At 37.9% G+C, this 27,849-nt stretch overlaps 1 protein-coding gene and 2 long non-coding RNA genes across 6 annotated transcripts; 2 read left to right on the forward strand and 1 right to left on the reverse strand.

The window, feature by feature from the left end:
- Nucleotides 1-4,616: 4,616 nt before the first annotated feature.
- Nucleotides 4,617-5,829, forward strand: LOC148724225 (uncharacterized). The gene is made up of 2 exons (XR_015992007.1): nt 4,617-4,715; nt 5,410-5,829. It is a non-coding gene; the product is annotated as an uncharacterized LOC148724225 (long non-coding RNA).
- Nucleotides 5,830-12,571: 6,742 nt separating this feature from the next.
- LOC148724226 (uncharacterized) lies at nt 12,572-27,769 on the reverse strand. Of its 2 annotated transcripts, XM_088733733.1 has the most exons (3): nt 27,286-27,769; nt 26,321-26,472; nt 12,572-14,098 (listed from the first exon to the last, which is right to left on the reverse strand). In XM_088733733.1, the coding sequence occupies exons 2-3, from the start codon at nt 26,327-26,329 to the stop codon at nt 13,658-13,660; spliced, it is 450 nt and encodes a 149-aa protein (XP_088589859.1). In that variant the 5' UTR covers nt 26,330-26,472; nt 27,286-27,769; the 3' UTR covers nt 12,572-13,657. The 2 variants fall into 2 exon arrangements, with proteins under 2 accessions (XP_088589859.1, XP_088589857.1); XM_088733731.1 differs by lacking the exons at nt 26,321-26,472; nt 27,286-27,769 and adding an exon at nt 20,519-20,615.
- Nucleotides 17,970-24,224, forward strand: LOC111339135 (uncharacterized). Of its 3 annotated transcripts, none has more exons than XR_002695649.2 (4): nt 17,970-19,202; nt 19,564-19,639; nt 20,648-20,788; nt 23,741-24,224. It is a non-coding gene; the product is annotated as an uncharacterized LOC111339135 (long non-coding RNA). The 3 variants fall into 3 exon arrangements; XR_015991853.1 differs by having other exon boundaries at nt 17,970-19,000; XR_015991852.1 differs by having other exon boundaries at nt 18,886-19,639; nt 23,741-24,223.
- Nucleotides 27,770-27,849: the final 80 nt, after the last annotated feature.

Here is a 27,849-nt window from a genome sequence, read left to right on the forward strand (position 1 = left end):
TTAATTTGACAAATGAGGAACTTCTAACCCAAGAATCAAAGCTATTCATTCTGCCGTGTATTTGATGAGCCAATCGGTTTTATTTAGATCACCAAAAATAAAAGAAACCGTCTCAAATGAAAAATGGGTCGATTCCAGATTTCAATTTAATTGAACTTTGGGGAAGTTCCAGATTTGACCGGACTGCACTGTCTTGTCGTCATAAACCTTTTATAAATAAATAACTTAAACAAAATATTGTCATAAATAATACTGAAATTTCAATTGATTCTACAGGACTAAAATTCCCTAAAATTTCTTTAAAAACAATGTAAATGAAATATTATGTCATTAAAACGTAAATTCCAAAAGCTGAGCTGCAATTTTAAAAATTCAAAGTTGCGATTTGATCTTATTGACATGCCATTAGCTTCCACGCAACTACACCTCCTCTTTCGTACGTGTGATAAACTACTTGTAACCAAGTTCTACGAGATAACTAGGCTAGCAACATTAGCGCTGTTCTCCTGAGATATTTTTAGTGTTATATCTTGGCGATGGATTATTTCCCATTAGGCACATACACATAAGCTATCGCCATTGTCTTTGGCATCCACGACCAATACATCAGACCGCTTGTTCGATCGCACCGCTGAATCAGAGAGGTGTGCGTGTAGTGTACCGCTTTGCAGTAATGCTTACATGAAGGACACTCAGCTTTTGATAGGAATCTGGGAAGTCGGTCGGGATTGTCATCTACAACCCATCTCCACGGACACAGTGTAGTGCCTGCACTTGCCCTGTTGAGGAAGTTTTGGGAGCCGTTGGAACGAATGAGTGTGTTTTTCATGAAAAGGTAGCCCTTCTGACGAATCCGATGCATCAGTTGAGTATCAGTTAAGTTTCGTCTTGCCACACAACCGCTGCAACCAGGTGGAAGTATGGCACCAAAAATAATGACCACGACGAAAATCGCACACATCAAAAACTGTGAATGACGAAAGAAAAAAAAAAAGGATTCTTTTATCGTTTTCACAAGATTATTAAGCATTGCACCTGATCACCAACACGTGCTAAAGAAGAACAAAAACTAGATTACAAAGAAAACAGGAATAAGCAAACAGAAAAAGCAAACAAATGAATCATAGTAGAGCAGAGCTAGGAGTGATTAGTACTTGTGTCATCCTGTCGTCTTCGCTTCAGTCAATGCATTGACGTAAAATTGACGCCCAGGTCAGCTGCTACTGGTGGGGGAGGTTCTTGGGTAACGTGAAAGAGGATAGAGATTTTATTAGGTTCCAATTTCTAGCATGACATTGAAGTAATTAAAAAACCATTTTTTAGTTTCACGTTCTGATCAAGGAGCGCTGGAACAATAGATTAAAAAAGTTAAATACAAGTTAAAGAATACCCATGACCAACTTGTGGATAAAGTAATCTAGAAATGAGACATGTTTGTCAACTTGCTCCTGTGCCATTCAAGGTTGCTCTCATCTCATAAAGCCAATGCTTTGTTACGCTCATGTTACAAAGACATACTTGAGGGGATGTTAAAATTTACCTTGTCAAGTTTATGGACTTTTCTGCTCGTTTCAGGGAACATATATATCGAAGCTCGCTCGCTTATAGTCCTTATATTACAACCATAAGTGGTTCAATCTCCTATTTTTTGCCTTGGGAAAAGTCGAAGGAAAGTGATTCCAAATACAAGTCCTTTGAAAGCGCCTGTGGTTAATGGCTATGTTTATAGCACGAAAAAGCAAAATTTGGGTCGGAATGTTCTTGGACATTCGAAATCTTTTATTACTTGAAGATGTGTTATTCAAAAGGACAAGATAAAACATTTACAGTATTAGGTTTGTGTTAAGTTCACCCGAAATGTGGTCTTTAAAGCTTAAAGCTAAGTATAGCTTTAAGCCTCACCGACGCAGCACCACAGTTTCTTTAGAAACTTTCAGCCTTTATTCATTTAACTTTTTCAAAGTTTCGGATTAGCCTAACGAAAACTAAACACTGACAAGAGATTTTACACCCATCTTTTTTTTTACATTAAATCCACTTCGAACTTTGTCTTAGAATCTTGATGAGATTAATGACCGAAACTTTCTTTTCTGGATCAATGTAACTCTGTCATAGAAAGACACAGCGACATGGATAAATATTAGACCATTGCTTACGCAATAAAGTAAACACTAGTTTTAAGTTAGTTGTTACTAACTACACAGTTTGTAAGGATTCATAACTTAACTGGTATCTTACCTTTTTGATAACCATAGCTTGAAATTTGTTCTTGAATGAAATAGTAATTTAAGGGTTGTTGCAGTCAACTCTTCTCAGTCGTAAATCACGGCTTGCTGGTAGTTAGACTTTCGTCCTCAATTTCTTGTTGAAGAATTATGTCTTACTTAGTTCTTTTCCTGGTGGTTTCAGCTTCTGTGCTTGCTCTTAATCTGGCTTTCGGTCCTGAAAGCTTCTGTTGTCCAATGACTTCGTCCATCCCTTATATATCATTTTACCTCGACTCCAATACTTAATACTAAACCTCCTACGCCCATGTGTTCGTTAATTTCATTCGGGAAAAATTAATTAATACAAGTACAGTTTGATGTCTGCGGAGTGCCATTCTAGTGACATTTTTGCTATTTTCGTAGATCACACCACGTTGATTGTCTATGCGAGGTAATTTGTCTTTTCTCCGCCCCTCGGTAACGCGTGTTCGTTTTCTTTTGTTCCGCTCCAAGTTTATGATTCTCTATGTTATGATAAAAATAACTAAATTATCCTAAAAGTAAAACCTCTTTATCTAAAATGATTTTCAAACTATTTCTTCCTAATATCTAGTTTCTTAAATTATCGGTGACTGAGGGTTATCTGCCTGTTTTCTTTTGTGCTTGAACTAGCTTTGTTGGATTCTTTAGCAATATTTTGCTAATTAAATTAACTTGTTGCAAAGCTTGGTATGTTAAGTTTAAAGTTACAACTTTGTTTCAGGTCACTTAAACTATAAATATCTGTATGCTAAATGGAATGCGGTAGATTTTCTTTTGAAAAGCGTCCTTCCGTGAAATTTTAATTGTTGCGGCTTAATTGCTATTACCATTTGAACAAGTTATCCGCATAACATCACTTGAAATCTTAAATGGGCTGTTAAAAAGTTATTTGTGACATTTTCCCTCTCGATCTCATGAGCTTTAGATTGTGAAGATGCTCAGGATTGAAATTCTAGTGCCGTATAAGCACAGAAAGCATGTTTGCTATAGCATAACAGTGTTTCAACTTCATCCATAACATGAATGCTAGACGTCGCCATATTTCAAATTACCATATCAATAGCTACAGCGATCTATTTGCGTCTTTTTTTAATGTCAATGGCATTTAGATGTTCTTGTTTCAATATTTTTTGAAAATCAAGTTAGATTGAAGAGAGAATCTCTGCTATGCCAGGAATAACAGTTTTTCCTTGTTTAAAATTAAAGGTAAAAAGCGGATAACCTATCCCACAGTTACTCCCTCATTGACTTCCTAGGGAAGTCATCCCCGTTTGTTAAGACAAACAAATAAACAAACGTTGCTTTCCACCTGTTCCGCTTGCCTTTAATTTTGTTCACGCAAACCTGGAACTCGCAAGATATTAATTCGGTTCCTTATCAAATCCTCTTCATAATTTGCTATTTCCTTAATCATTATTATGATTATTTCCTCCCACCTAATAACGAGAAAACTTCGAGGAGGAAGTTTGCACCTCGGGAAGATCTATTTAATATATTATCGCAGAGTATGATTTCTAATTCGTTCTCACGTTGAGGTTACTGACTTTGATGCATAGGCAAAAGTTATCCCTCTGAGTTTCATTGAGACATTGGGGAAATGTTTTAAAATCTTTTTAAAAAAAAACTTGTCAATAATGCTTTTCAGTTCATTCCGCCTTTTGGCAAATCCTAAATTATGTTAGAGCGCATGGAGTAATTTTTTAGCTACGCGAGCAATTTACTTATCGCAAGAAAGCCCACTTTTCTACGAGTCTCTAAAATTGAGATAATTCATATTATTGGTTAATGGTTTAAACAGATTTTATGAGTTTAAATTTTCACGTCGTTCGGGTATTACGTTATTCCGTTAATATAATAACGCGTGCAATATAGTTTGATATGTAAATAGTCCGCGCTGTAAGATTCAAACAGACATGAAAAACTCCTTAATTTGAATAAAATACACTTAATTTAATTTGGTTGAATTTTTTAATTATAGTTAAAATTGGTTAACTCCTTTAAAACGTATCGTCTAAGAGGGAGTTAGTTCTGCTTCTAAAGACGCACGTGATCACATCTTGACATAGTCTAAACATCTGAAGAGGTTTTATGCCTCAGCGTTCGTATTTATCGAGCAGATTATTTCAATGTCTTATCTTTCTCAAACAAAATTGTTCGTTTTAGTGTTTTTTCATGTTTTTTATAGTGATTAATTTTACTTTGCACAATCTTTGGGTTCATTTAACCTAAAATAAGAGGTTATCAAAGAATGCACTGAAGCAAAACATTTAGCACGCTTACGAAGTAAAATATTTAGCACTTAAATTATGTCAGCATGACATGACGAAACTAAACAGACTTAAATTATGCACATTTGTCCTCTTCGCACCTGATTGCCCAGCCGAGAGTCAGTGAAAATCAATATGAAGTAGTCCGTGTTGTTTTCGCTTGTTTAATATGTAATATTGGAGTATTTTCTTCAAGATGGTAAGCTTGTTATGTTTGTTCTATATTGTGAATAATTCTCATGTGTGTTTAAGATTTTGGTACTTTGCCTAAGAACATGTGTGCGATTGCTCAACTTAAACTGCCACGTCTTAAACAGCAAATATTGCGACATGGTCTTAACTTCTTTCAAGCAGCACGTTTTAAAATTTAATGTCTTTCGCTTGTGATACGTTTCAGAGTTCAAGTTTATCTCAACGTATAACAAAATGTCGTGTGCACAAAACTCCAGGAAAACTGATTTGTTTTCTTATGCCGTAGAGATATCGTAACTTTTGCAAATATACGTTCTCTAGCGTATATTTGCTAGAGAACGCTGTGAGATTTATACCTTTAATTGCTCAGTTTAAAATATTTTTGGAAAGGGTCCTTTCTTCAGACGTAATATTTCACGGCGGTGTCTGCTTTATTGGCCATATATATGCAGTAGCGAAACAAGCGTCAAAGGTTTTTTTTTCACATGGCTGTCTAGCGAGTTTTGTTTTATTTTTTGTTTTTTTTTTTCAACCATTGTTCATAACCGTGTCTTAAATGAAGGTATGCCTCTTTCGTAACACTAGTCAAGTAATTTCATTAACGTGATCCATCCGGGCTGTGTTACAAGGCACAATGTAAAGCTTAGCTTAACTACTGAACTGGCTGCTTACTCCGACCAATTTTCAATCAAACTTTGCAGAGTTTTGATCATGGGCAACAAGAATACACCCTGGTCTCCCTAGATGTACGTTTATGAGAAGGCACTTATAGGAGTGAAGATGGATTCGTTCAACTCTTGTCCACGTTTGTGTGGTGTTCCATCAGCTGTCTCTAGACTCCTGACACTGTCAATTTGTTTCATTGGTAACATAAAATTTGTTTGTTTAAGAAAATTTGTGGTGAAAGGTCTCGGTCAATATAAGCCAACGCACTTTCTACGGAGGTCGAGTGCGTTTGTAACATCCCTTACCCCAATAACTTCCTCTTATTACGTCATTGCAAAGAGATTTTGGGAAACTGGCCTAATTACTCTATCAGTCCATATTTTGAATTGATTCGCATGTTAAGAAAATCTAAGTAATCATCTCAAGATTAAATATTTTATGTTTTGTTAGTCTGACGATGGATTCAGAGTCTGCGCCTTTTTTGGCTTCCTTAGGCCTAGTTTATACGTCGCGCTACAGTCGAATTTAATTCAGACGAATTTAATTCCGTTAAATTCGTCGTTCCGTCGACATAAATCGTGGCGTGGTTTTATGCGTCGAAATTAATACGGTCGAATTTAATTCTCTTCTCAAATGCAGTGTCTCTGGTCAGAGGTGTCACTCGAAGGCTCGCCACAGGTCGCTGCGGGCTCGCCAAAATAAATTAAGAAAATATATGCATTTCATTCGACGCGACGCTAGTGCGACATTAGGGACTTTAAGCAAACCACGACGGCTACGGCAGCGAGAACGTGGAAAAACAATAGATCTAATTGGCAGAACGATAGCCCAGCACGTGCGTTTTCAAACTTTGTACATTTCTTAGCCGTCCTTTGCAAAACAGCAACGTGAAATCACCAAAATTTGCGTCGTCCGTGAAGCTAAACCGCGGCGGCAAGTTATTTTAATTTACATTTGGAACTCAACGCTACTTTTATGCGTTATGTTGAGTTTGAGGTCTGGCGCCCTATGAGACGGTAAACACATCCATCCATTTTCGAAATTCTAACTAAAAGTAGAAACTCATTTTTTAATCGACGTCTTCCGTGGCGTTGCAGTCCTGACTGCTTAAAGTCCCTATTAAAACTGAAGACGCGTTATCGATATTTTATCCGTCTAGGGCCTAGTTTAGATGCCGCGCTACAGTCGAATTTAATTCAGACGAATTTAATTTAAGGTTCCTCAAGCAATTGAATTCGACGATAGCGCGACGTCTAAAACGAATTAAATTCGTCTGGTAAATTAAATTCGTCCAAGACGTTTTATCCGTCTCGGTAAGACGGATAAAATATCGATTTGGAAACAGAATTAAATTCGACCGTTATGATTTCGACGCATAAAACCACGCCACTATTTATGTCGACGGAACGACGAATTTAATGAAATTAAATTTAATGGACGAATTTAATGGAATTAAAGTGGATATTGAGTGGATTTAATGGAATTAAATTCGTCTGACTTAAATTCGACTGTAGCGCGACGTATAAACTAGGCCTCACCAAGACAGATAAAACGTCTAGGACGAATTTAATTTACAAGACGAATTTAATTCGTTTTAGACGTCGCGCTATCGTCGAATTTAATTGCTTGTGGGACCTTGAATTTAATTCGTCTGAATTAAATTCGACTATAGCGCGACGTATAAACTAGGCCTTAGAGATTAGTGCTTTGTCGTTTAGAGAGACAAACGGAGGGAGGGGAATAATTTACTGACTTCTCAAGTGCTGAGAGTATTCTCCAATTTAGACTTAATTATCACCAAAGTAAAGAATACATTTTCAACAAACTGCTTTCAGAGAGGAAAAATCACGATTTGTTTACGATTTCTCAACTCGATCTTAAAGGCTGACACGTCTTTTAGTCTGTGTACAGGGACAGTCCTAAAGCAAGATCTGTAGGAACTGGCCCATGTCATGAACTTAAGCTTTGAATTTAGGTGCCCACATGGTTAATGCTTCAAGATTATAAGCAGATGAAAACTGCTCGCGCGAACAGCGTACTTTCCCCCGCTTACTTTTCTTTCATCCCTTTAATGGAACATAAGATCATATCTCTAATTCCCAACAAATGCAAGTATTTCAACAGTATTTTACAAACCACCACAAGACAGACATAAAGTTCAATTCTAAGCGAAAGCCGCAAGGCCAATTTTTTTTCGGAAGCTAATACAATAACATCGTTATCTAAGCGATTCGGTAGAGTTATGTTTTATGAGGGAAACACATTGACATTTTGAAACAGAAATTTAATATAATTTCTTGAGGAGTGGACTAAGCTATTTCATTCGATGGCGTCTGAACTTAGGCTTTTGCGTGGGCCACGCTTTTATTTACACGGAAACAAACTGAATGGAGAGTCTAAAACTGGTAAAACCAGACGGAAATTTTAAACGAACTAGTAGAGCAAGACGGATTCTCATAAAAATGGCGAGACTGAACTTGTAATACAGGACGCCGACTTATGTAAACTAGTGATCACCATTGCACGAACTGAAAAATATACGAAATATGTCAAGCATGTATACGTACAACACCTTTACCCAATCTTGCAGATACGATTTCCACTTGTTTCCTACTTTTAGTTAAAGGGAAAGTACGGTCTAAAAAAAAGTTTATCCTCAGGGGTTCGAAAATAACTGCCATTTTGTCTAGTTTGCTTTGTATTAGCGACAAAAGCGCTTCGAAGTTGCCCATTTTTACACTTTTCGCGGTTAGAAATACGCCATCTTGGATTAACGTCATTGTGACGTAGCAATAGTCAAACTTAGTTCAGCACTTTGTCCTTGTTGACTAGTTTGACCTTTTGTGAAAACAATTTCTAATACTCCCAATAGTTGAAATGAGGTGAACTGTCCTGTTGTTGAATGTCAAAATACATACTAAAATTCAAAAGGAGAAAGTGTAAGCCTCTACAAGCTACCGGAAAGTGAAACATTAAAGAAAAGTTGGCCGGCAAAAATGACCCGCGACGACGGCTTGCCGAACCTTGTAAAACCTCAGAACTCAGTGCCAGAAAGAAGACTTCCAGCGAAATATACAGGCATGTAAGTTTTCCTTGTTGACCTTCGCTTCGAACTGAAAGCTATGCTTACCCTTTCCATGTTCAACACAGCTCTCAGTTATTTATTCTACGAGTTTTTTCAAACCATTTTTTTGGAAGCGAATAAATTGAAGCTCTTAATGGTGGTACACCGTGTGTGGTAAATTTTCAATCGCCACCCTTGACCATAGCCGATTTTCAACATCATGCGCTTTACCAAGCGGTGTACAAATATATCTTGTCTTTCCTAAGTCTGTTATGAGTCCATCGAGTAAATTTTCTTCACCCAAACAGTCACATTCTCCTGCGGAGAAAAAACTACACGACATTCAATACATCGCTAACAAATTATCAAGACAAACACGCTTGCGACTTATACAAATTATCCTTCGTCAGGCAGGTACCCATATTTCACAATATCATATCGATTGGACACGATAAAAATAATATGAAAATATTTATGTCTTCCAACCAACTAATTGACGTAATTATGCAGTGCTTATGCTTTCAAAAGAAATCAAAAGCTTCATTTTAGCTTCAATTATATTGAGGTAATTTCTAATGTAAACACTGTGACAGAGGCGATTTTCCGGGGCGCGTCGAAAAAAACAAATCTCTTCTTCTCACAAGTCGCGACAAATCAAAAATTTTAGAAGGAAAAATACTGTGTTGAAGCTAATTCTAAGCAATAAAGATGAAAAACAACTTTGTAAACTAAAGGTAAATGCTGAAACAAACAAAATTTAATTCGTAACAATTAACTTCTGCCTTTTGTCAGCGTTAATTTTGGCAACTTAGTGTTTGTAATCAATTTTGTCAGTGTTTACGCATACGAAGAATGATCTTCAAGTCTAGCATTTCTAACTTGTTGCATGCCAGCTGGGGCTGATCTTAGTTCCAAATGGCTCGTGTTCAGTCTATACACCGAAGCTGGGTTCCTGTAACTGCAAAAATAGTTCGTCTCATTCCGAGGTAGCAGTGTAAAATGAATCCGTAGCGGGCACTCCGGTCTTCAGCAAAGTAACTATCACTCCACAGCTAGGATTTGTTTGAGGAAAAAACCTTTGCCTTTCGAATTGAGTCGGTGTCCTAGTACATTTAATTCTTAGGAGGATACATTCTCTTTTTCCGTAGGTTTCTCTTGACAGTTGTCGCAAGAGAACCACTCGCGATTTCCAAGACGTGAGCGACTGAGCGGGTCGACGTTTCCTCTTGAAATTCATTTTCTTGACTTTCTCTCTGTCTTTCTCCCAAACAGAAGTATCTCCTCCCCCTGAAGACGAGCCATGTTTCGTTTGAAACATAAATGGATGTACTACATCCTCTCGCTTGATTAAAATCCAAGTGGAGAATTCAATAGGTGGCGACCCCATCGCCGCTGTTAGTCCTTGTTACATCCACTTCGGCAAGGGATCTAATTATGCATGTTTGACTACTGCTACGTCATAACAAAGATGGGGGATTTCGATTTGAAAATGCCTATTTTTGGAACGTAATTGTTCGCAACTAAAACGCTTTTAGCTCAAATGAATAGCCAGTTAGGACAATTCAAGCAAGGAACTTTTGATCTAAGTAAACTTTTTCTAGACCGTACTTTCCCTTTAAGGTCGAAAATAGACATCGTATTTTAAATACCATGTGTTTTATACAATAATTTGGATAGTACGCTCGCCTCATTGGTCAACCGGCCGTTTAAGATAAAGAGTATGTAAACCTAGTTGTAACGTCATGCCTTTTGTGTTTTCTTCAAAACATTTCAAACTCAAAGCCTTCGCAGCACTAGAAAAGTAACTATTTAAGTACAAATAACAAATAAAATTGTTCCACTACTGAAAGCACTTGCGCTCTTCATTATACCATCTGCGTGACATAGAAATCGGTTGTGCTGAATTTTTTTAAATTTGATGCGGCAGAAAGATGCCTGCACTCAGGGGAGCTCATTCAGAGGAGCTCATTTAGAGGAGCTCATTCACAGGAGCTCATTCAGAGGAGCTCATTCAGAGGAGCTCATTTAGAGGAGCTCATTCAGAGTTCATTAAGAGGAGCTCATTCAGAGAAGCTCATTCAGAAAAGCTCTTTTACGGTTTGCCTATCGTGAGAAAAATTTAACCGGAACTTTTAGAGCTCGTCAATTGATGTCCGTTTTAATCTGCGATCTTTAATCATAATCATTGTTGTTCCTTTCTGGTTTATTGATCAGGCTCTAAGCAGTGAATAACTTTCTTGTCAAAAATATTATCGTTCAATGAATAATTCCAAGCATGATTTTTTTAATCTGTCGCGTCAAAAATAGCCTCACACAAACTACCAATCACAATCACAAGACAAGTCAAGAGAATTTCCCTGATGCAGGATGTAATCATGATAGCAACTTAAGGTTACTTCGTACCTTCGCGGGTGTCCTTCGGGGAAAAAATTCGTACGCGCGCTAGTTTGAAGAAAACCCTTACAAACTATACATCAAAACAAAGCTTAATAAAGCAGATTACGATAAAAATATAGTTTAGGCGATTTTTTCATTTAAGAAGTGTCAGGAGCCGGTAAGGCGTGAAACGACCGAGGGTCCTTCTATTGAATTTATCGGGCATCGGATCCCGCGGCACGAGCAAAATGGCTACACAGTCTCATTCACAAGGCATCAATCAACAAAACCTTGTCAGGCTTTTCCGGTATTCTGATTGGTTTGCTAGATATTTGCATCTAAAGTTAGAGTAGAGAAAAATATGCGAAGCGTGTTGCGTAAATGGACACACGTACAAAATATTTTAAATATCAAAATTTCCTGACACCCTTTTGTTCGTCATCATCCAAGGAATGTGTTCGCGAAATTTCACGAAAATAGGTCAAATCTACATACCCTATAAATTCGCTCAAAGTGTAGGTATTCCTCTCAAAATCAACTGCGAGATTTTAGCCTCTAAAGGTTTGTAAACAACTAGCACCACACCAGCTGATTATCTCGCCTCCTGAAACCGCAGCAAACCAATGAGAAGACGAGGCCTCCTGGCGTCAGTTTTAATGACAATGAATCAAGGTTTTCCCGGGAAAAGTATCACGTAGCAGTCACGTTTTTTTTTTTTATGTCTCTCTGTTGATCGTTTAGTACTAGACGAAGTCGGCGAGGGAAAAACCCGCGGGGTAAATCTGTCGCATTCTTCTTTTTCTCCATCGGTTTCGTCAGATTCCGACGAAGAATCATGTTTACAACCTTTTGTGGCGTTGACTTTAATTTTTAAGCTGCTTGCTCCAAGGATAATCGAATGCTGCCGATCTTCAGCGGATGCCGAGCTTGTCGAAGGCTCCTGGCCAAACCAAAAGCCTTTGTCGCTTTCAGCAAGGACTGTTTTTTTTTTTTTTGACAAAATGCTGCCATTTCTCTCTTCTTTGGGCCTGTATTTTTCTTTTTCTTTACCCAAGGACTCCTCTCTAATTTTGAGTTATGTTTTTTATCCCATGAGAAAAGACTTTCCACGAGCAGATAACTTCCACGTGTTATCAAGTGCGCCATGTAAACAAAATATGCAAATGCAAGAAATTGCCGCGAATATTTCCCAGGGGGGGCTCGCCCATTTACGAGATTATGACACCTTCCTGATTTCTTAACTTTTATTTGAAAATACGGTTTTCTAAGTAAGTGGGACGGTTTTTGAGATTTTAAAATTTTTTTTCGTAAACGTTAGTTAAAATGTGTAACTTCAATCTAGTCCAAAAAAAAAATCGATTTTTTCGGCCTCTGGAGGTAGGAAGTAACCTTTAAAGCACCTTATGTTTGGCTTTATACGTCCGTTTATTGCAAACGAGTTTGGCCTCAAACCCGTCTTTGAGTGGCAATGAACTTTTCAAGATTCAGCATCTTTTTGAAAAATTTCAAGATAATTTGTTTTGTAGATAAAGAGCAACATTAATAAGGCGATAATTTAAGGTGGCCCTGATCCGAGACTACAGAATCCTGAAAAGAGTGGAAGCATTGAAGAACTGAAATACATGTCAGACATGATTAGCGCAACTGTACTGAAAAGACAGTTTTCTAAGTCTAATAGCTACAAATTTATCTAGCTTCAATAGAACATTTTCTTAATTAGTGGATAAAATCATCAAAAAATCAGAATGCACAACTGCTAAGGCCTGATAATTTTGCTTACGATAAATATTTATTCTACCACAACCTACGGTATCCCGGCGGAAAAATGTAACTCTACCTAATTTCAAGTTAATTTTGATTGCTCAACATAAATAATAAAATTGTATTTAAGGCATTTATCGAGAGAGGGAAGATGCGAGAGAGGCGCAACATTCAAACCCTCAAACAAATGCACCAAATTTCATTTTCTTCATGGTTTTTTGAAGAGTTTTGCACTCTAGGTAATGGGTAAGCCTTTCTACTGATTTTCTCAAAATAAATAATTGTCATCTATCGTATGAAAAATATATTTTTGGTTTGAATTACAATAATCTAAACGTTTAGGAAGAAGGGTAATTCACACACTGAGCCACACTGGAAAGAATTAACGTTAAGCCTGGTTCACATATGATGGCAGACGATCGCAGGCGATCGCACTCGATCGCCAGCGATCGTCTGCGATTATATGTGAACAGCTCTGCGATCGCGATCGCAGGCGATCGCAGGAATAGAACCATGTTCTATTCCTGCGATCGGTTGCGATCATCTGCGATCGAGTGCGATCATATGTGAACAAAGTTCTGCGATCATGCGATTGGAATGTGTCTCATAATGCTATGCAAGCGGCATGATACCATGACAACCAGTTGTTTATCAACTTTTACACGTGCGTGTGTTTTGACAAGATGGAAGGTGAAATTGACACGGAGCAGTTTATAGAAGAAATTAGAAAATACGATTGTTTGTTCAATCACTTTAGCAAATAATTCTCTATTTCTCAAGACTTTCTGCACCAAGAAGCGACGTTTCCTTTTTGATCTGGCAGCGATTCTCCGTTTAAGTAAAGACAACAGAAGCAGAATGTTGACACCTATTAATTAAAAGTTCAGCGTCCTTTGCGTTTATGTTGGTTGACTGGAGTTACATTGTATTGCCGCTGAATGGTAAACCATGGACTCGGTTGTCACAGATCGCTGCGATCGGCTGCGATCATATGTGAACATGGGATTCGTGATCTTCGGTTGAGTGGTTTCAGCGATCGTGCGATCGCCTGCGATCGTCTGCGATTATATGTGAACCAGGCTTTAGTCATAAGGTTCATATACAAATGCCACGGCAAGTTTTCTCTCCCTCCATTTCCATACTTTGTGTCCTGTGGTTTTGTCGCATTTTGCTATAAGAACCGTATGGTGGTAGTACACAGGTCTACAAAAGTGTTGACATCCGGGACACTCAGCTTTTACTAATGTTCGCGGCCTTCGATCGGGATTATCGTCCCGTCCCCAGACCCAGGGACAGTAAGTAGTTCCCGGTGTGTTTGAAGCGTCTCGAGTAGTCCTTCGTCGTGGAAATGGAGTTGTTGTAAGAAGTGGAATTTCGCTTACTGTTTTTTTCTTTACGAAAATGTATTTTTTCTCAAGATGACGCAACACTCTTGGAGCTTGTATGTTGGTTCTTCTTCGGCATTGTAAGGAGTTTGTAAATGATATCATTGTGGTTAGATATATAATCAGTAGACAAACAGGCTGAAAAATACAAGAAATGATAATTAGAACCACGGTTGGTGTTCACAAGTTCCAGCAGTGATTTGAGGCAAACCGTGAAACCTCAGCATTAAAAACAAGAGTTTTTTACTGACAAACAAGAGAAACAAATATCACAAACATGTCAAGCGTTTTTTAATGATATCAGCACGCAACTTGTACCCACATACTTCAGAAGGTTTCGTTCATGAATGAAAAAAGGGACTAAGGTAAGCCCCTGTTTATTATGGTTTTGAAGAATCATGAGAAAGGTAGGGGAAAATCTAACGATTTTTTTCGTTTCCAGTACCACCCACCTTTTTGGTTCGGCGCATTGACCACTTTGGCGTTTGTTTACATTAGCAGACTTATTTTATTATTATTATTAAAAACATTTAAAGAGGGAGCCCAGCTAGCCATAGCGGTTTTCAGTGAGGCCCTCAAAATTAACAATAAAATAAGTAATCACGTAATTAATAAGTAAAAGCTCACAGTGGGAATTATGAAATATCTAAAACATGACATGAACAGAAAATAACAAAATCGATGAGCAAAAGATGACACACTAAACGAACCTATTAAGATTGAAAATGTTTAAGCAATGAAAGTTTAAAAGCATCATAAGTAGACATCTCATGTCTTCTAGAAGGGAATTCCAGTCTGTCAATGCACTATTAAAGGATCTGAGTAGACCCCAGTTCGTGTTTGATCTAATAGATCTAATATTTTCCTTGGAGCGAGTGTTATGGCTATGATAGTCTGTGCCTCGAGTAATCACACTGTTTCTTTCACTGTCATTTATAAGTTTATGCATAAAAAGACACCGTTATATTTATCTTCTGAATGATAGATTGATCCAGTTCATATCTAGAAGTGCTAGAGTTGAAGAGGAAAACGTCGCTCGATCCGGTAGTAGCTTAGCTGCTTTATTCTGAAGAACTTGAATAGAATCCATTAAAACTTTGTCATTTTTATCACCCCATACCATATTCGAGAATAGGAATGACCATTGTTGACACATAGATCCTCCTTGCATAAACTGGGAGAAGATGCTTGGTTCGTTTTAGCACACTTAGTTTCTTTTCTATTTTACTTTGTAGTTGTTCAATATGGTCATGCCAAGTAAGATGCTGGTTTATGATCACTCTGAGATACTTGAAGTTGGTAACGTTCTCCGCTTGATCATTATTGGCTACAAGGGCTATGTCATTAAATTGACCTAATTTGTTACGTCCTCCAATGACTATAAACTTCGACTTAGTAACATTTAGTGTCAGCTTATTGTTGTGTAACCAAGATGTAATAGCTGCCAAGTCTGCATCGAACTTTGATTGGGTTGGCGAGTTCTTATGACAATAAAATGCCATGTCATCAGCAAACTTATTTTTAAGGCTTCCATTTAATCAATGCTTATGGTTGTTACAGTTATTCTGAGGTTGCAAAAATAACAGAAATTTTCGTGACATAGCTACTTTTCCAGAGACTAGCTCTATGTATCGATTCCCGAGGTGAATGAGTGTCCGGTGGATCTAGTTGCGACTTATATAGTAAGATTTATGTTGTGGTTATTCGCAGCCAGTAATAAATTTATACCTTTCATGGTGATATCAAACGTAGTAGAATAGAAGATAATTTGCTATATACAAACCAAAAGAGAGTGGTTTATATCTTTCGCGCCCTCGGATTCAGTGTCACTATAAGAGAACTCTGATTTCCTTTTTTACCAAAACAGAGCTCACGATGGCAGGCAGTATTTTCATAACTTAGCAAGGTTGGAATTAAACGAACACAGAGGTTAACGAACGGAAGGATGCTCGTAGAAAATTGAGTTGCCGATACAGCGTATCAATCCCACTCTGACTTTTTAACCACGGGAAAAAATTCTATTTAAGTAAAACCCTTCAAGGAAACACGTCCACGAGGCCGGGTGTATTTTTGAAACTCTATAATTAGAAATCCGGTCTCGGAGAAAGATCATATACGTATGATGCACGATCCTCACAGTTGAGAGCGCTATTTATGCAATAGCGAAAATCAGACCTGGAAAAAGATCAAGCCTGTACGGGATTCGAACCACTGACCTCTGCGATACTAGTGCAGCGCTCTACCAATTTAGCTAACAAGCCAACTGGGAGCAGGCCGTTAAGTTGATTCGTAATAAACCCGTCATGATAAATCAGATACGATGAATATATGAACTACCGCAAATATATGAATTTCATATATTTATTGTATCCAAAGATCATAAATTTAATCATATTTAAGACTTTGAGGTTAACATTACTATGCTCACTTCGTGATAACAGGACCGCGCAGAAATTGAGTCAAGCCCAGTTTTCTAAATGGAGATTCTTCCCTTTTATATTCATTCAGTTAGGCCATTGAATTGTTAACAATACTGCAATTAATTAAAATGAACCATTCAAATAAACAAACACCCACAAAGTTTGTTGCACTTGAGTAACCATGGTGAGTGCACTTTCGGGTTGATTCTGGTTTGACTATCCGAATACCTTAAAGCGAAATCCCAATTCGTTCTACAGTTCCAACAGCTTTTTCTGCCTCTGTGGATGACCGGTGTTGAGTGAAACATGACTTTCCCTGACGTAAAGTCGCTGAAAAGCACTAAAATTGTCTTAGCAAATCGAACTACAACGAACAAGGCATGATGGACTATCATTGAATATTATGCCGCCTTAATGATATTGCTTTCACTAACAGAAGAATCTAACTCAACCAAATAGTTATGGAAACAACTTCATTCCAACCTTAAAGTTGACCAAGTCGTTTTTCCAAGATCAAAAATTGGTAAGATTTGCGAACTTTTCGCGTGTTTAGCAGGCATGTCACTCGTATTAATTATGATTTCGCGTTTTTAACGTTTTCATTCCTACTTCCAACCCGAATGGCAGCCGTTAGGTTTGCGTTGTTTGGTCCCATGAATACTGACGATTAACTGTAGAAAATTTGTTTTGTGTTTTCAAAATGTCACTAAACAATCTCATTCTGCTCTCAAAGTAACTTTAAATGGAGAGCTGACTCGTCAGTCCCCTTTGTGGGATTAATCAATGGTCGGTCAATGGTCGACCATTTTAACCAAGAAAAACAATGAATTCAAGCAAAGAATAGCGACAGAAAACGTAGTGACGGAAAACAGAGCCTTCTAGCAAAGCCTTTTTCGATTGTAGGAGGTTTATTATCAGTTCAGGAAATAGTTGTAGGGATGAAAAGGGGAAAGCATGAAAAGAAAAAAAATTCGTGATTAATAGAAAAGTTGGGTGACGAAAAATGGAGCCTTCTAGTAAGGAATTGTGAAATATGTGTTAGGGACTCGCAGGTACTTTCAGATCACCTATCTAGATTCAGGTTGAGTCACTGGATTTATGCCTCTCTCCGGACAATTTGTGGATATATTTCCTAGGGAAATAGTTAGATCCTGAAACAAAAATCTGATTGAAATTAGTGACTGCTGTGGTATTATCTTTCGACACATCGAGGGTACTCGCCAACCATCGAGCCTTCCTTCTGTCAATAACTTCTAATTTACGAACCCGAAGAAGCCTTCAAAGAATTTTGATGACCTATCGATACATTATTGGTAAGTTTATCTAAAATAATACACTCAGTCGCGACGCAGAATAATTTGTTTTGTTCCCCACAAGGACGCACTAGGTCAAATGGTCAATATTAATGTGAATTGGTACCACTCTGTGCAATTTGCGGTCAGTTTGGTTCATATAACTGAATCTAATTGAATGTTGTGGTTATGACATTTGTGACTCATTCACTGACAGTAATTTTATTAATAGCTGTAGAATAACTGCAAAGAAATCCTTGGGTACACTTCATCTTTGTACACTAAGCAAGAATCAGTGGATGACAAGGTTTTTTAATATTCGATTCCCCTTCTTTTTTCTGTTTTTGTATTGCGAAACATCTTCACCGTTCACTTTCACTCAATCGCGGTGTGTTTATATGAAATGTTTCAACACATTTGACACTAATTTTAGTGGAAGCCTTCAAACTACGGGGGGTTAACAAGTACGAGGCGACTTGATCTAACAAGGCAAATCCTATTTATTTTGTCCGGTAAGTACGATCTTTATCAACGCTATTACTTGAAGTCACAGCAATTATGATGCATGGTTGAAATCCCTTTTGATCCAATTAATGCTTGAAAATACGGTTGATAATATTTGATTTTTTTTTCACTTAGATCCTTACATCAAGAAGTACCTTTTTGGAATGCAGTGGTTATAAAAAGATTAATATCACTGAAAAGAACAAAACAATCTAACCTTCATTTCGTTTCGAGATTTTCCCGCTTGTGAACTATATCTGTGTGCGAAATATCTATCTATGATATTCAGAGTCCCTAACTTCAATTGAATTCATTCTAAAGTTCGAAAATGTTCATTTATAGGGAAGTCTATAATGTATTTAAAAATATGTATTGAGTGAAATGCCTGAAGAATGACAATGTTCTTTTTATGACCTTTAATGATTATACATCATGAGAGCGGGGCGTGAAAAAGTTCTACAAAATTTGAATAATGTTACGTCAGTTTTGTTTGTCAACGTGTTCACAGAGCTGTGTCGAACTGTAACGTCAAAAGTACTTACACGGTAAAAAAAAACAACTTGTTGTGCGCATGTTAGTCTTTAACTCAACCGACTTTGACCCTGCTTTTGTTTGCAGGTCGATTTCAACTTCCAAATAAGCACCTTGTTTCGATTGAAATTAAGATAAAAACAAAACGTTCGACCGCATTCGTAACAAATTCTTTGAATTTTTATCTCGCTAGGGAAGGAGAGCTGAACAAAAAAATGCATAAGTTGAAGAATACAACGTGTTGTTTTGATCTGCGAGGTTGTTGCAAGTTCTAGAAGAGGCTCCAGTTGCAGGTTTAAAAGGGACAAATGCCTCAGTTGTCTTTATTACTTATTGTTACTATAATTACGAATTACCATTTGGGTTCTAATTAAGGGTTATTCTCCAATGATGCAATGCCAGCCGGATGAAGCCTTGTTGCCAATGACCGTGCGTTTTCTGAGAGTATTACACCGAGGGCTTCTTAGAGAATTCGCTGACGATGTTGATGTACATGTGCGTTTTTTTATTTCCATTGCTTTTGTTTTGTATTCTTTGTTTCGAGACCTGATTATTCTGTTGAAAATCGTGGGCAAAGGCATGTCCACGATAAAGTTGTCACATTTAACGAAAGCTACATACTTTTTATAAAACTCCCATGTAGAACGAGAACACTATGCGACTGCTAGTGCGAGCGGCTTTTGATATAAAATTTAAAAAAATACGCTGGCAAGCTGAATTTAACTGTTTAATCAAGAAAATCAAGGGAAGGGCCCAGACCAAAGGCGACCCAAGGCTGACTGGACATAGCTAATCTAGTCATATCAAATACATGAAACTAAGCAAGGATTATATTTCTTCTTTCTGGCATTTTTAGGTCGCAGAATCTGCTAGACGGTGAAAACAGAGGCCAAGCTCATAATAGCGGAGCTGTCTAGGACGCCCACTTAGTAGTAAGTGCCCTTTGTTTCTAAAAAGTAAATGTCTCCAGAGTCTGTTCAGCCATTGTAACAGCAAAAAATAAATTAACCACAGGCGACGACTCTTAGGAACAAAATTTCCGTTTCCTTCTTGATATGTATGTCTCTGTTTTACCCACGCGGTCCGCTATTTACGTGCAAACTCCGTTACGTTCAATTTCCGGTGTAGAGTGCCACGCTCTGGAACTATTTACGCTGATTGCGGAGATCTTATACATCATCACGGTTAAAACGATAAACTTTAGAAGTGAACCGGTAGAAAGAACTCATTTGAATTAGTTATGAAGGTGTTTGTCTGTATATACTGATGAGCAAGGACCTAGAGCTAACAAATTAAACAAGCTATAGCTGGTACACCAATTTCGATGTTATCGCAGACTCGATTTAACTTAATTTGCATTATCCCAGAGATTGAAGTCTCAAGGCAGGTCTTGGCGGTTACATTCTTCCAAAGTCTTTGCATTCTTTTGTGTGAAGGAAAAATACCTGTATACCATAATGCATTTGCTAGCATTTGCCGTGGCGTACACCATTCATCAATCCTTCTCAAATTATAACTTAAAAGACCGTAAAACTGACAAAAATTTCACTATGATGAGTGCAGCGAGGAACAAACATGCGGTCTTTACTGAAACAAATTCGACACAATCAGCATAACTTGACATACAACCGACCAACAATATAATCGACTTGTCATATAGCTGACGATATCAAAATTCGTTCCTTTCATGTGCCTATGTGTATCTAATTCCTTCCAGAAGTGATTGTAAACTGTCTTACATGGTATTTAACTCTAAACAGTGTAAAAGCTGCTAAATACGTAAGCCTAGAATATCGTATAGCTTTTCCTACCTTGTGATACTGGCTGCATGGATGACAAGACATTTTCCGTCAGTCCATTTGAGCAAAGGTGTTATGTGAAATATATACATGCAGTGATATTGAGAACCCAGTCGTGACTATATATTTGTTTATTTATAGACGGAGCATTCAAAGGAGGAACTGAAACGCCACGCTCATTGACTGAAACGAGTGCACGCGATGTTAGTTGCAGATAGATGATTCAGCAAACCTTCGGATCGTTTCAAAAAATAAATGAAGGTTAAAACATTTTCAGGATTGGTAAGGAAAAGTTAACGAAGATTAGCCCGTGATAGCGAATACCTCTAAGTCTTAGAAATAATTCATTTTTTACTGTATTGGTCAAGATTACAGTTTAGTATATTTTCATAACATTATGTTTTAAGAGACATACACGATATTGTTTGATCTGTCTAGACCCTCTTCGCCCATATCATTTCTATCAAGCATAAAAAACAGGGAATCGGTATGTACTGATGACTGATACCAACAACTTGATGATGAGGGAGCACATTTTGTTGTCACATGTGCCACCTATGGCCTGACTCTCAAACATTTGTACTTTGAGAGCGAAATGAACGCACCTGATCAGCTTTCGCCCCGGATTTTGAAGGAAAAATACTGAGTTTTGCTTTCATGGGGTCGGCTTTTCTCAGAGTAAAAACTATCAGCTTAAACGAGCCATGGTCACGGTTAATGCATCCCATAATAAGTTATCTTAGTCGTTTGCAAGCCGTCAAATCTTTCTCGTTCTCCACCATCTTTGTTATTTCTTGGTTCATGTTTCTCTCTTACGTTTTTAATGCAATCAAATGAATATTTTTGCGGCCAGATGATAGTTAAAGACTGTGTTAATGACACGTCGCGTGATTAAATTCAATTGAATTGTTGTGACGTAATCATCTAACCAAGTTCGATGTTATCAAGTTAAAAATAATACTTGAAACAATATATCAATCACTTGTTAAAACTAGTCACTCAGTACGCATTAGTGCATTGAATGTCTACATGGCAAATTTTACGCGTGCCTTAATCTTTTTGTTTTTATATGTTTGTTTGCTAACCTTTGACAGTTATAGCTAAGAAACCAACACAATATTTAGAGTTTTAGCAAGCTAAAAAAAAATGCCTAATTTCCAACTTGTCATTACACTCGATTATTCTTCCATGTCTTGCCATGCTTTCTCCCTCTCAACTTATTATACTGTCTCTTTCATGTCGTTCTTTCGTATGCTACTAATATTGTGAACTTCTTTCGTGTTGAAGCTAATTTTTGATATCGCAAACCATAGCTACGCAGCTACTTTAAGCTACCGTATTAATATAGACATCGCGCCCTACGCGAACTGAGAAGCGCCGAAGAGAGACTGATGTATTTTGAAGCGATGCGGGTGTGAGCACTACAACGCGTACGACTGACAGAAATAATGATGTGATGTCTGAATGCCGGGAGGAAGTGGCGAAGAGTCAGCCCGAAATCCGTATGATGAAAAGACAATTTCATCCTCTCAGGACCATGAACTAGCTAGGGTATTGTTCAATTCTAAGGATAAAAAAAATGTCATCTTTGCTCATTATCGAAATGAACAAACCTTTGATTCTCTCAGACTAGCCCCAAGAGATACTCCTTTGACGGGGAGCCTCTACACTGGTAGAAAAACACTATTATGAAGATTCGTTGTAACAAATGGAAATAAGGACTTTGAAAAATTGTGTGAATTGCAACTTACACCTGATTACTTTTAGCATACTTTTCATTTTCGAAAGCAAACGTTTTTTACGCCAATATCTTATCGTGGGTGTAAGAAAATTAAACTGTATTGCACCTTACACCTGAAAAATGTTAGCATACTTTTCATTTTCGAAAGCGAACGTTTTCTACGCCAACATCTTGGGGTGGGTGGAGGAAAAAATTAAGCTGTATTGTGCGGAACATTTTCTTTGGTAAAAAAGATGCTTTTATTCGATTGTATGATATTTCGGAAGTGGAAACTTAAATTCAGTACTAATCTGTTCTTCGCGCATCTCTCAGGGAGGACGAGTTTCGGTGTTTCTCAATTTTCTCGTATCTAAACGACCTTGTCGCCCTCAGCTCAGTTATACGATGACGAGTTCATGGTTATTTTGTCAAGAGAAAGTACTCGATGCTCGTTAAGCCGGTAAACAACTCCCCCGCTTCCTTTTGAGGAGAGTAAATAAGAAAGAAGAATGTTCGGCAAAAGCAATTTTGTAAACAGCTGCTGTGTATAAGGTTCAAAAGCGGGCGTACTTAGGGGTGGATCTCAAACTGAGTGAATTATTTGTCTAAAATTGCTGGATAACCTTCGATTTCGCCGAGCATTGTTTTTTTCTTTTTTCTATAGTTCGTGTAATTCATTCCAAATCGCACACTTATTGAATTTATCATAACAAGATGCATAAACAATTGTTAATAAAGCTTAGTTTTGCTCGACATCTGTATGGCCGTGGGGAGAAAAGTGAATTTTATTGAACTTTTGGGTATGTGATTCTATATCATCTTATAAGTGAAATTAGAGGAAAGATACACAAGTTGGAGTGGCTCGAGATTGTGGGCACATTTTGCAAAGATTAAAAAGTGAAATTTGCTGCGTCCAATATTCCTAATATATTCCCTTGCATAATCCTTAACTCCCTCAATGGTTTGCTTTGGACTAGACAGCTTATTTATAGTTGGTTGTTCATGATACAAACATCTGACTGATAATCGGTCGAGTGTAGTGCTGCGGGCGCGAAAAAAAAATTTCAGTAAATCCGGCAAGTGCTAATCGCACGTGAAAGATCGTTTGGCGGATGATGATTTTTGCAAAAAGAAGTGGGGAGGGGAGGGGGAGGATAGATGATGAATGAGATGGTATTTTATTGTTCACTGTGGATTTCTTTTCTCCCCCGATTGTATATTTTATCATTTGCAGCTGTTGGATTTCTGCATGAGACAGTTATGAGCCCTCGTGGTATATTAATACGATATACATATATAATATGTTGTGTTTAGTTTGGCACAGAGAGGTTCAGGCCTTGCCCAGGGACAGGAGACTGACGTAGAAGTTGCATACAAGACCAAATTTATATTCTTACTAGTAGTTAAAAACAGATCGCTAAAACTAATAACAGATACAAATTACAAGCTTTGAACGATATCAAACTGTCATCATGTCTGTTAGTTTCGATAACAAGCTTTTTTTTTTTTATCAGAGAGTGAAAGAAAACCTTGGTGAACTATGGCTGTACTTACTACAAAGGAACTGTGATGATTAAACAGAAGAACAGCGTCCATGTAACCACGTCTGAATTCCTTCATGCTGCAATGAAACCTTTCCGAATCAGGAAGGTCCCAGAAAGTGACTGGAAAATCACGCGCTGGCATATTTACCCATTCTTGGCGCTATTCTCGTATATTCTCTGTATTGCTAAACGTTAGCCCCCCTCCTCCCGCTTATACGCCCCTTTTCTGCCGTAGGTTCACGTAAGAGGGTAAATTCCCTTGAAAGACTTGTGTTAATAAGAGTGTGCTGATCATAAACATGTTGATAGATAACTGCCATTCAGAGAATATATTCTCTGGCTGCCATGTGACCGTAGAACTTTCTGTAATAAAAGTCTTATCTCGTTTAATTAAATTTGTTTCGAGAGTAAGTAAGAGTTTTGAAAGACAAGATCACTTCATCTTCTGGCGAAACAAAGTTTCTTCAGTTATCGACTTTCAACGCAGTGACCTTTTGTTTCTCTTAGAGGCCCCAAACCCTCTCAAGCAACTCCTTCCTCCGAGGGGAATATTCCAAGTGTTTTCATTATGGACGTGGAGGCGCGGTGGTCTCATGGTTAGTGCGCTCGACTCCGGATCGAGTGGTCCGGGTTCGAGCCCCGGCCGGGACATTGTGTTGTGTTCTTAGGCAAGACACTTTACTCTCACAGTGCCTCTCTTCACCCAGGTGTATAAATGGGTACCGGCAATTTAATGCTGGGGGTAACCCTACGATGGACTGGCATCCCATCGGGGGGGGGGGGGAGTATATATACTCCTGGTCGCTTCATGCTACTGAAACCGGAGTTAAGCACCGGCCTAATGGGCCACTAGGCTCGTAAACAGACTTTACCTTTCATTATCGACAAGGCTGTCTTACTAGCCTCAAATTTCGTATTGTTTTGTGGCGGGCGTTTTGAAAATGGTTGTGCGCACGGGGTCTGGATAAGATAAAGATAAAATCTTTATTGACGTGTCGGGTAGATCTAGCTTTATATTTACGTAAACTAATTGAGCAAGTTACTACAACAGGATCAAGGGATGAAACTAAAAGAACAAACTGAGGAACGAGAGTAAACTCAAAAATTAAATCCCTATGAAGTTCAATCTATCTGCACGAAGTAGATATTTTACTGTCAATATATTCGATCCTTTTGTGTTGTAATGCTCTTATTTTATAATGATGTCTACTTCGGTTTGAATTGCCTTATCTTCCCTTCGTTCTGCCAGTTGGGGGATTCGATGGAGAAATTGGTAGCATTGTGATTTACAATGGAAGAAGATATCATTCGTCGCGATTGGAGAGTCTGAATGCTTGTAGACTGAACGCTAGTTTTTGCCCCGGAAGTATTCCAGTTCTAGGTCCTGACGGACATTGGAAGCGGAAAGAAAGTTTTAACTCAAGAATGTTATATTCATGATTTGTTTTTCTCCTCTTCAAATTAAACAGAATGCTTAGTTAATTTGAAATATTTTGAAAGAGAATGATAAGGAGCTCAATGAGGGGCCGAAACATTGTTGCCATATTGGAACGAAGAGGAGTGTCGTTGCTCATGTTCAGTTGTTAAATTTGTTTCAATTAGATGTGAACACCTGAGAAGACAATAAATTTCTAATTTTCATCAAGCGTTAAAAATAAAATTCAGTCCCTCCTAGGGGACACGCAATTGGTATTACAGTATTACATTTAAGCCACTCTTAATATTGAGACAAAGGTATTAGGTATTTAAGGTGATTAAAGGAACCTATTGCATCAGGCAGAAGACTATTTGCTTGCAGGACACTAAATCAGTAGTCTGTCCCAAGAGCAGATTGCAGTCTACAGTTTCCCGATGTGTTGACTAGAACCTCAGTTAGTGTAATCACTTGATTAAGGCTACTCATAAGGAAAACTGTGTACTTTTTTTTTTCAAAGAGAGAAGAGATCTGAAGGATTACTTAAACAAAATTGTTAAATAAATTCTGAATCAGTGATTGACGGTAACAAACATTGATTTCCGGTGAATGCGCTTTTAAAGACACTGACCATCAATGAACATCGTATGTTTCTAAGCAAAAAGTCTATCAGAAAAAACATTTAGTTTATTTTGATCCACCTGTCTGGTACATAAAATGTACTTTATCAAAAGCATGGATAGTCCTAAAGTCCTGTTGTTGAGGTATCAACCAAAATCTTAGCTAGCTAGCTTTCCTTAAGTTCTTCTTACATTTACCTGTCCTTATGAAATCTTTGTAAAGTTCGACTCTATCTTAGATATAACCTGGTATTGTATTATTACGTTAAGAAGCTGCACAGTAGCGAACTACAGAAAATTGCTAAGGTTTAAGCCTCTCGGTGTTTCCAAAATGCTTTAGTTTTCTTTCACTCCTAACAACTGTTTGCTTCAGATGTTACCATTCTCTCTGCCTATGTATTTTTTCACGAAATGGTAATAGCTTGCTTTGAAACTTTCCGCTTGATAGATCAGTTACAGGTGTAACAATATCGCAGGGGAACTAGTAACTAACCTTTGAATTACAATTCTACTTACCTTAATCATTTTAGATGTCTTGTGAATTATCGAAGAAAACAGTCTAAGTAGCTTTCATGTTTTCCTTGTGTAGAGACGTAGGTCTCAAATAGCAAACTGGTGAGATATGGCCACTATTTTTAAACAAGGAACTTGTAATAACATCATGCCACCTAAACGGAAACGGAAGACGTAAGAATACCTCCATTTGATCTCCAGCTGTAAATCAGCTTTATCATTATGTATTTTTTTTCCTTTTGCTTGCCCTTGTAGTTTGACTTGAACAGTTTTGTAAAATGTGCCTAAGGGTGTTTTTCAGCTTCCACGCGAGCAAGTAATAGCGAAGAAGGTATTGTTGTTAGTGCATGTAAGCAAAAGAAACATTCGTAGAAAGTTTTGACTCAAATGTTATTCATTTTATGTGATTTTCAAGATATCAGGAGTTGCTGTTTTTTTTGGAGGGGGAGTGGAATTAAAGGAGGGAGCGTATTGCTTGATGAGACTAGACTAATGCTAGTCTGCGAAGAAGACTTAGGCCCTATTTATATGGTCTCGGGTACCCGGGACAACCCTCTCCCCGGGACAACTTTACAAAGCGTTTCTATGAAATCTGACATCTGCTAAGCCTCGTTCAGCCAGGCCAGGTTACATAGTCGACAAAGTGGCGGACGACAGGAAAAGAATAGCTGTAAAACGCATGGGCCCTAGTTATAGCGTGCGCACGCATTTTCTATTCGGGTTGTTTCTATGAGAAAAAGTTTTCTCGCCTGTGTAAAGAGCTTAAGGTATAGGTGGCGCCACGACATTATAATAGAAACCGCCGAAAATTACAATAAGTTGGAATATATAACACCATGATGTTGCGCGAAATACTTTGATCCATTAAAACAATAAGTTAGACAACAGAAATTGCGACTGAAATGGTAACGTAGCATTACGTTGGCAGAGCGTTTCATAGAGCGTTTCATTTATAGCGTTTCATTTACCTTTAGGGTCACGAGTTTTTTACTTCACGTATCCCTTGGACTTGATCGACGATAAGTTGTTGCTCTCCAAAGCACCTTGAACTTTGAACTTTTTCTTTTTTCTTGCTGACGGTATCGAGAGAAAGGAGCACGTTTTTCCATTGGGTGCACCCACTGAGCCATTATTACCTTCAAGCATTCGGCTGGCGACGATATTATTGCCATTAACACTGCCAAAGAAAAGATTGAATTAACAGGAAAAGACATTTGTGCGTCAGTAATAGACCTTGGGGCATTTCTCTCTATGCAGCTATGAATTCAAAACAATTGTTGCTGAATTTGCATATCAAGAATCCAATGCTTCATAAAACTAAACTTCATAAACACTTGTGTTTTTCTCGTATTTTCTACATCAATCACCGGCTTTGTGGAGGCGCTCTCATTTGGTCATCTAAGCTTTAGATTGAGGGAACTCAATTCAATGTCCCTTCCTATTCAGCACCGTACACCTTTTTTCAGAAAAGCAACGCTTTCCATGCTTGCCATTCATGGTAAATTGCGATATGAGCTTTAGCTAATAATAAT

Source organism: Stylophora pistillata, chromosome 9, assembly GCF_964205215.1.
Source record: "Stylophora pistillata chromosome 9, jaStyPist1.2, whole genome shotgun sequence".
Taxonomy (NCBI): Eukaryota; Metazoa; Cnidaria; class Anthozoa; order Scleractinia; family Pocilloporidae; genus Stylophora; species Stylophora pistillata.

Coding starts and splice junctions, on each gene's coding strand:
- LOC148724226 (XM_088733731.1), bottom strand. CDS start 20,551: ATGTCTTGTCATCCATGCAGCCAGTATCACAAG. Junction 14,099..20,518: donor CATGCAGCCAGTATCACAAG/GTAGGAAAAGCT, acceptor TGTATTTTTCAG/CCTGTTTGTCTACTGATTAT.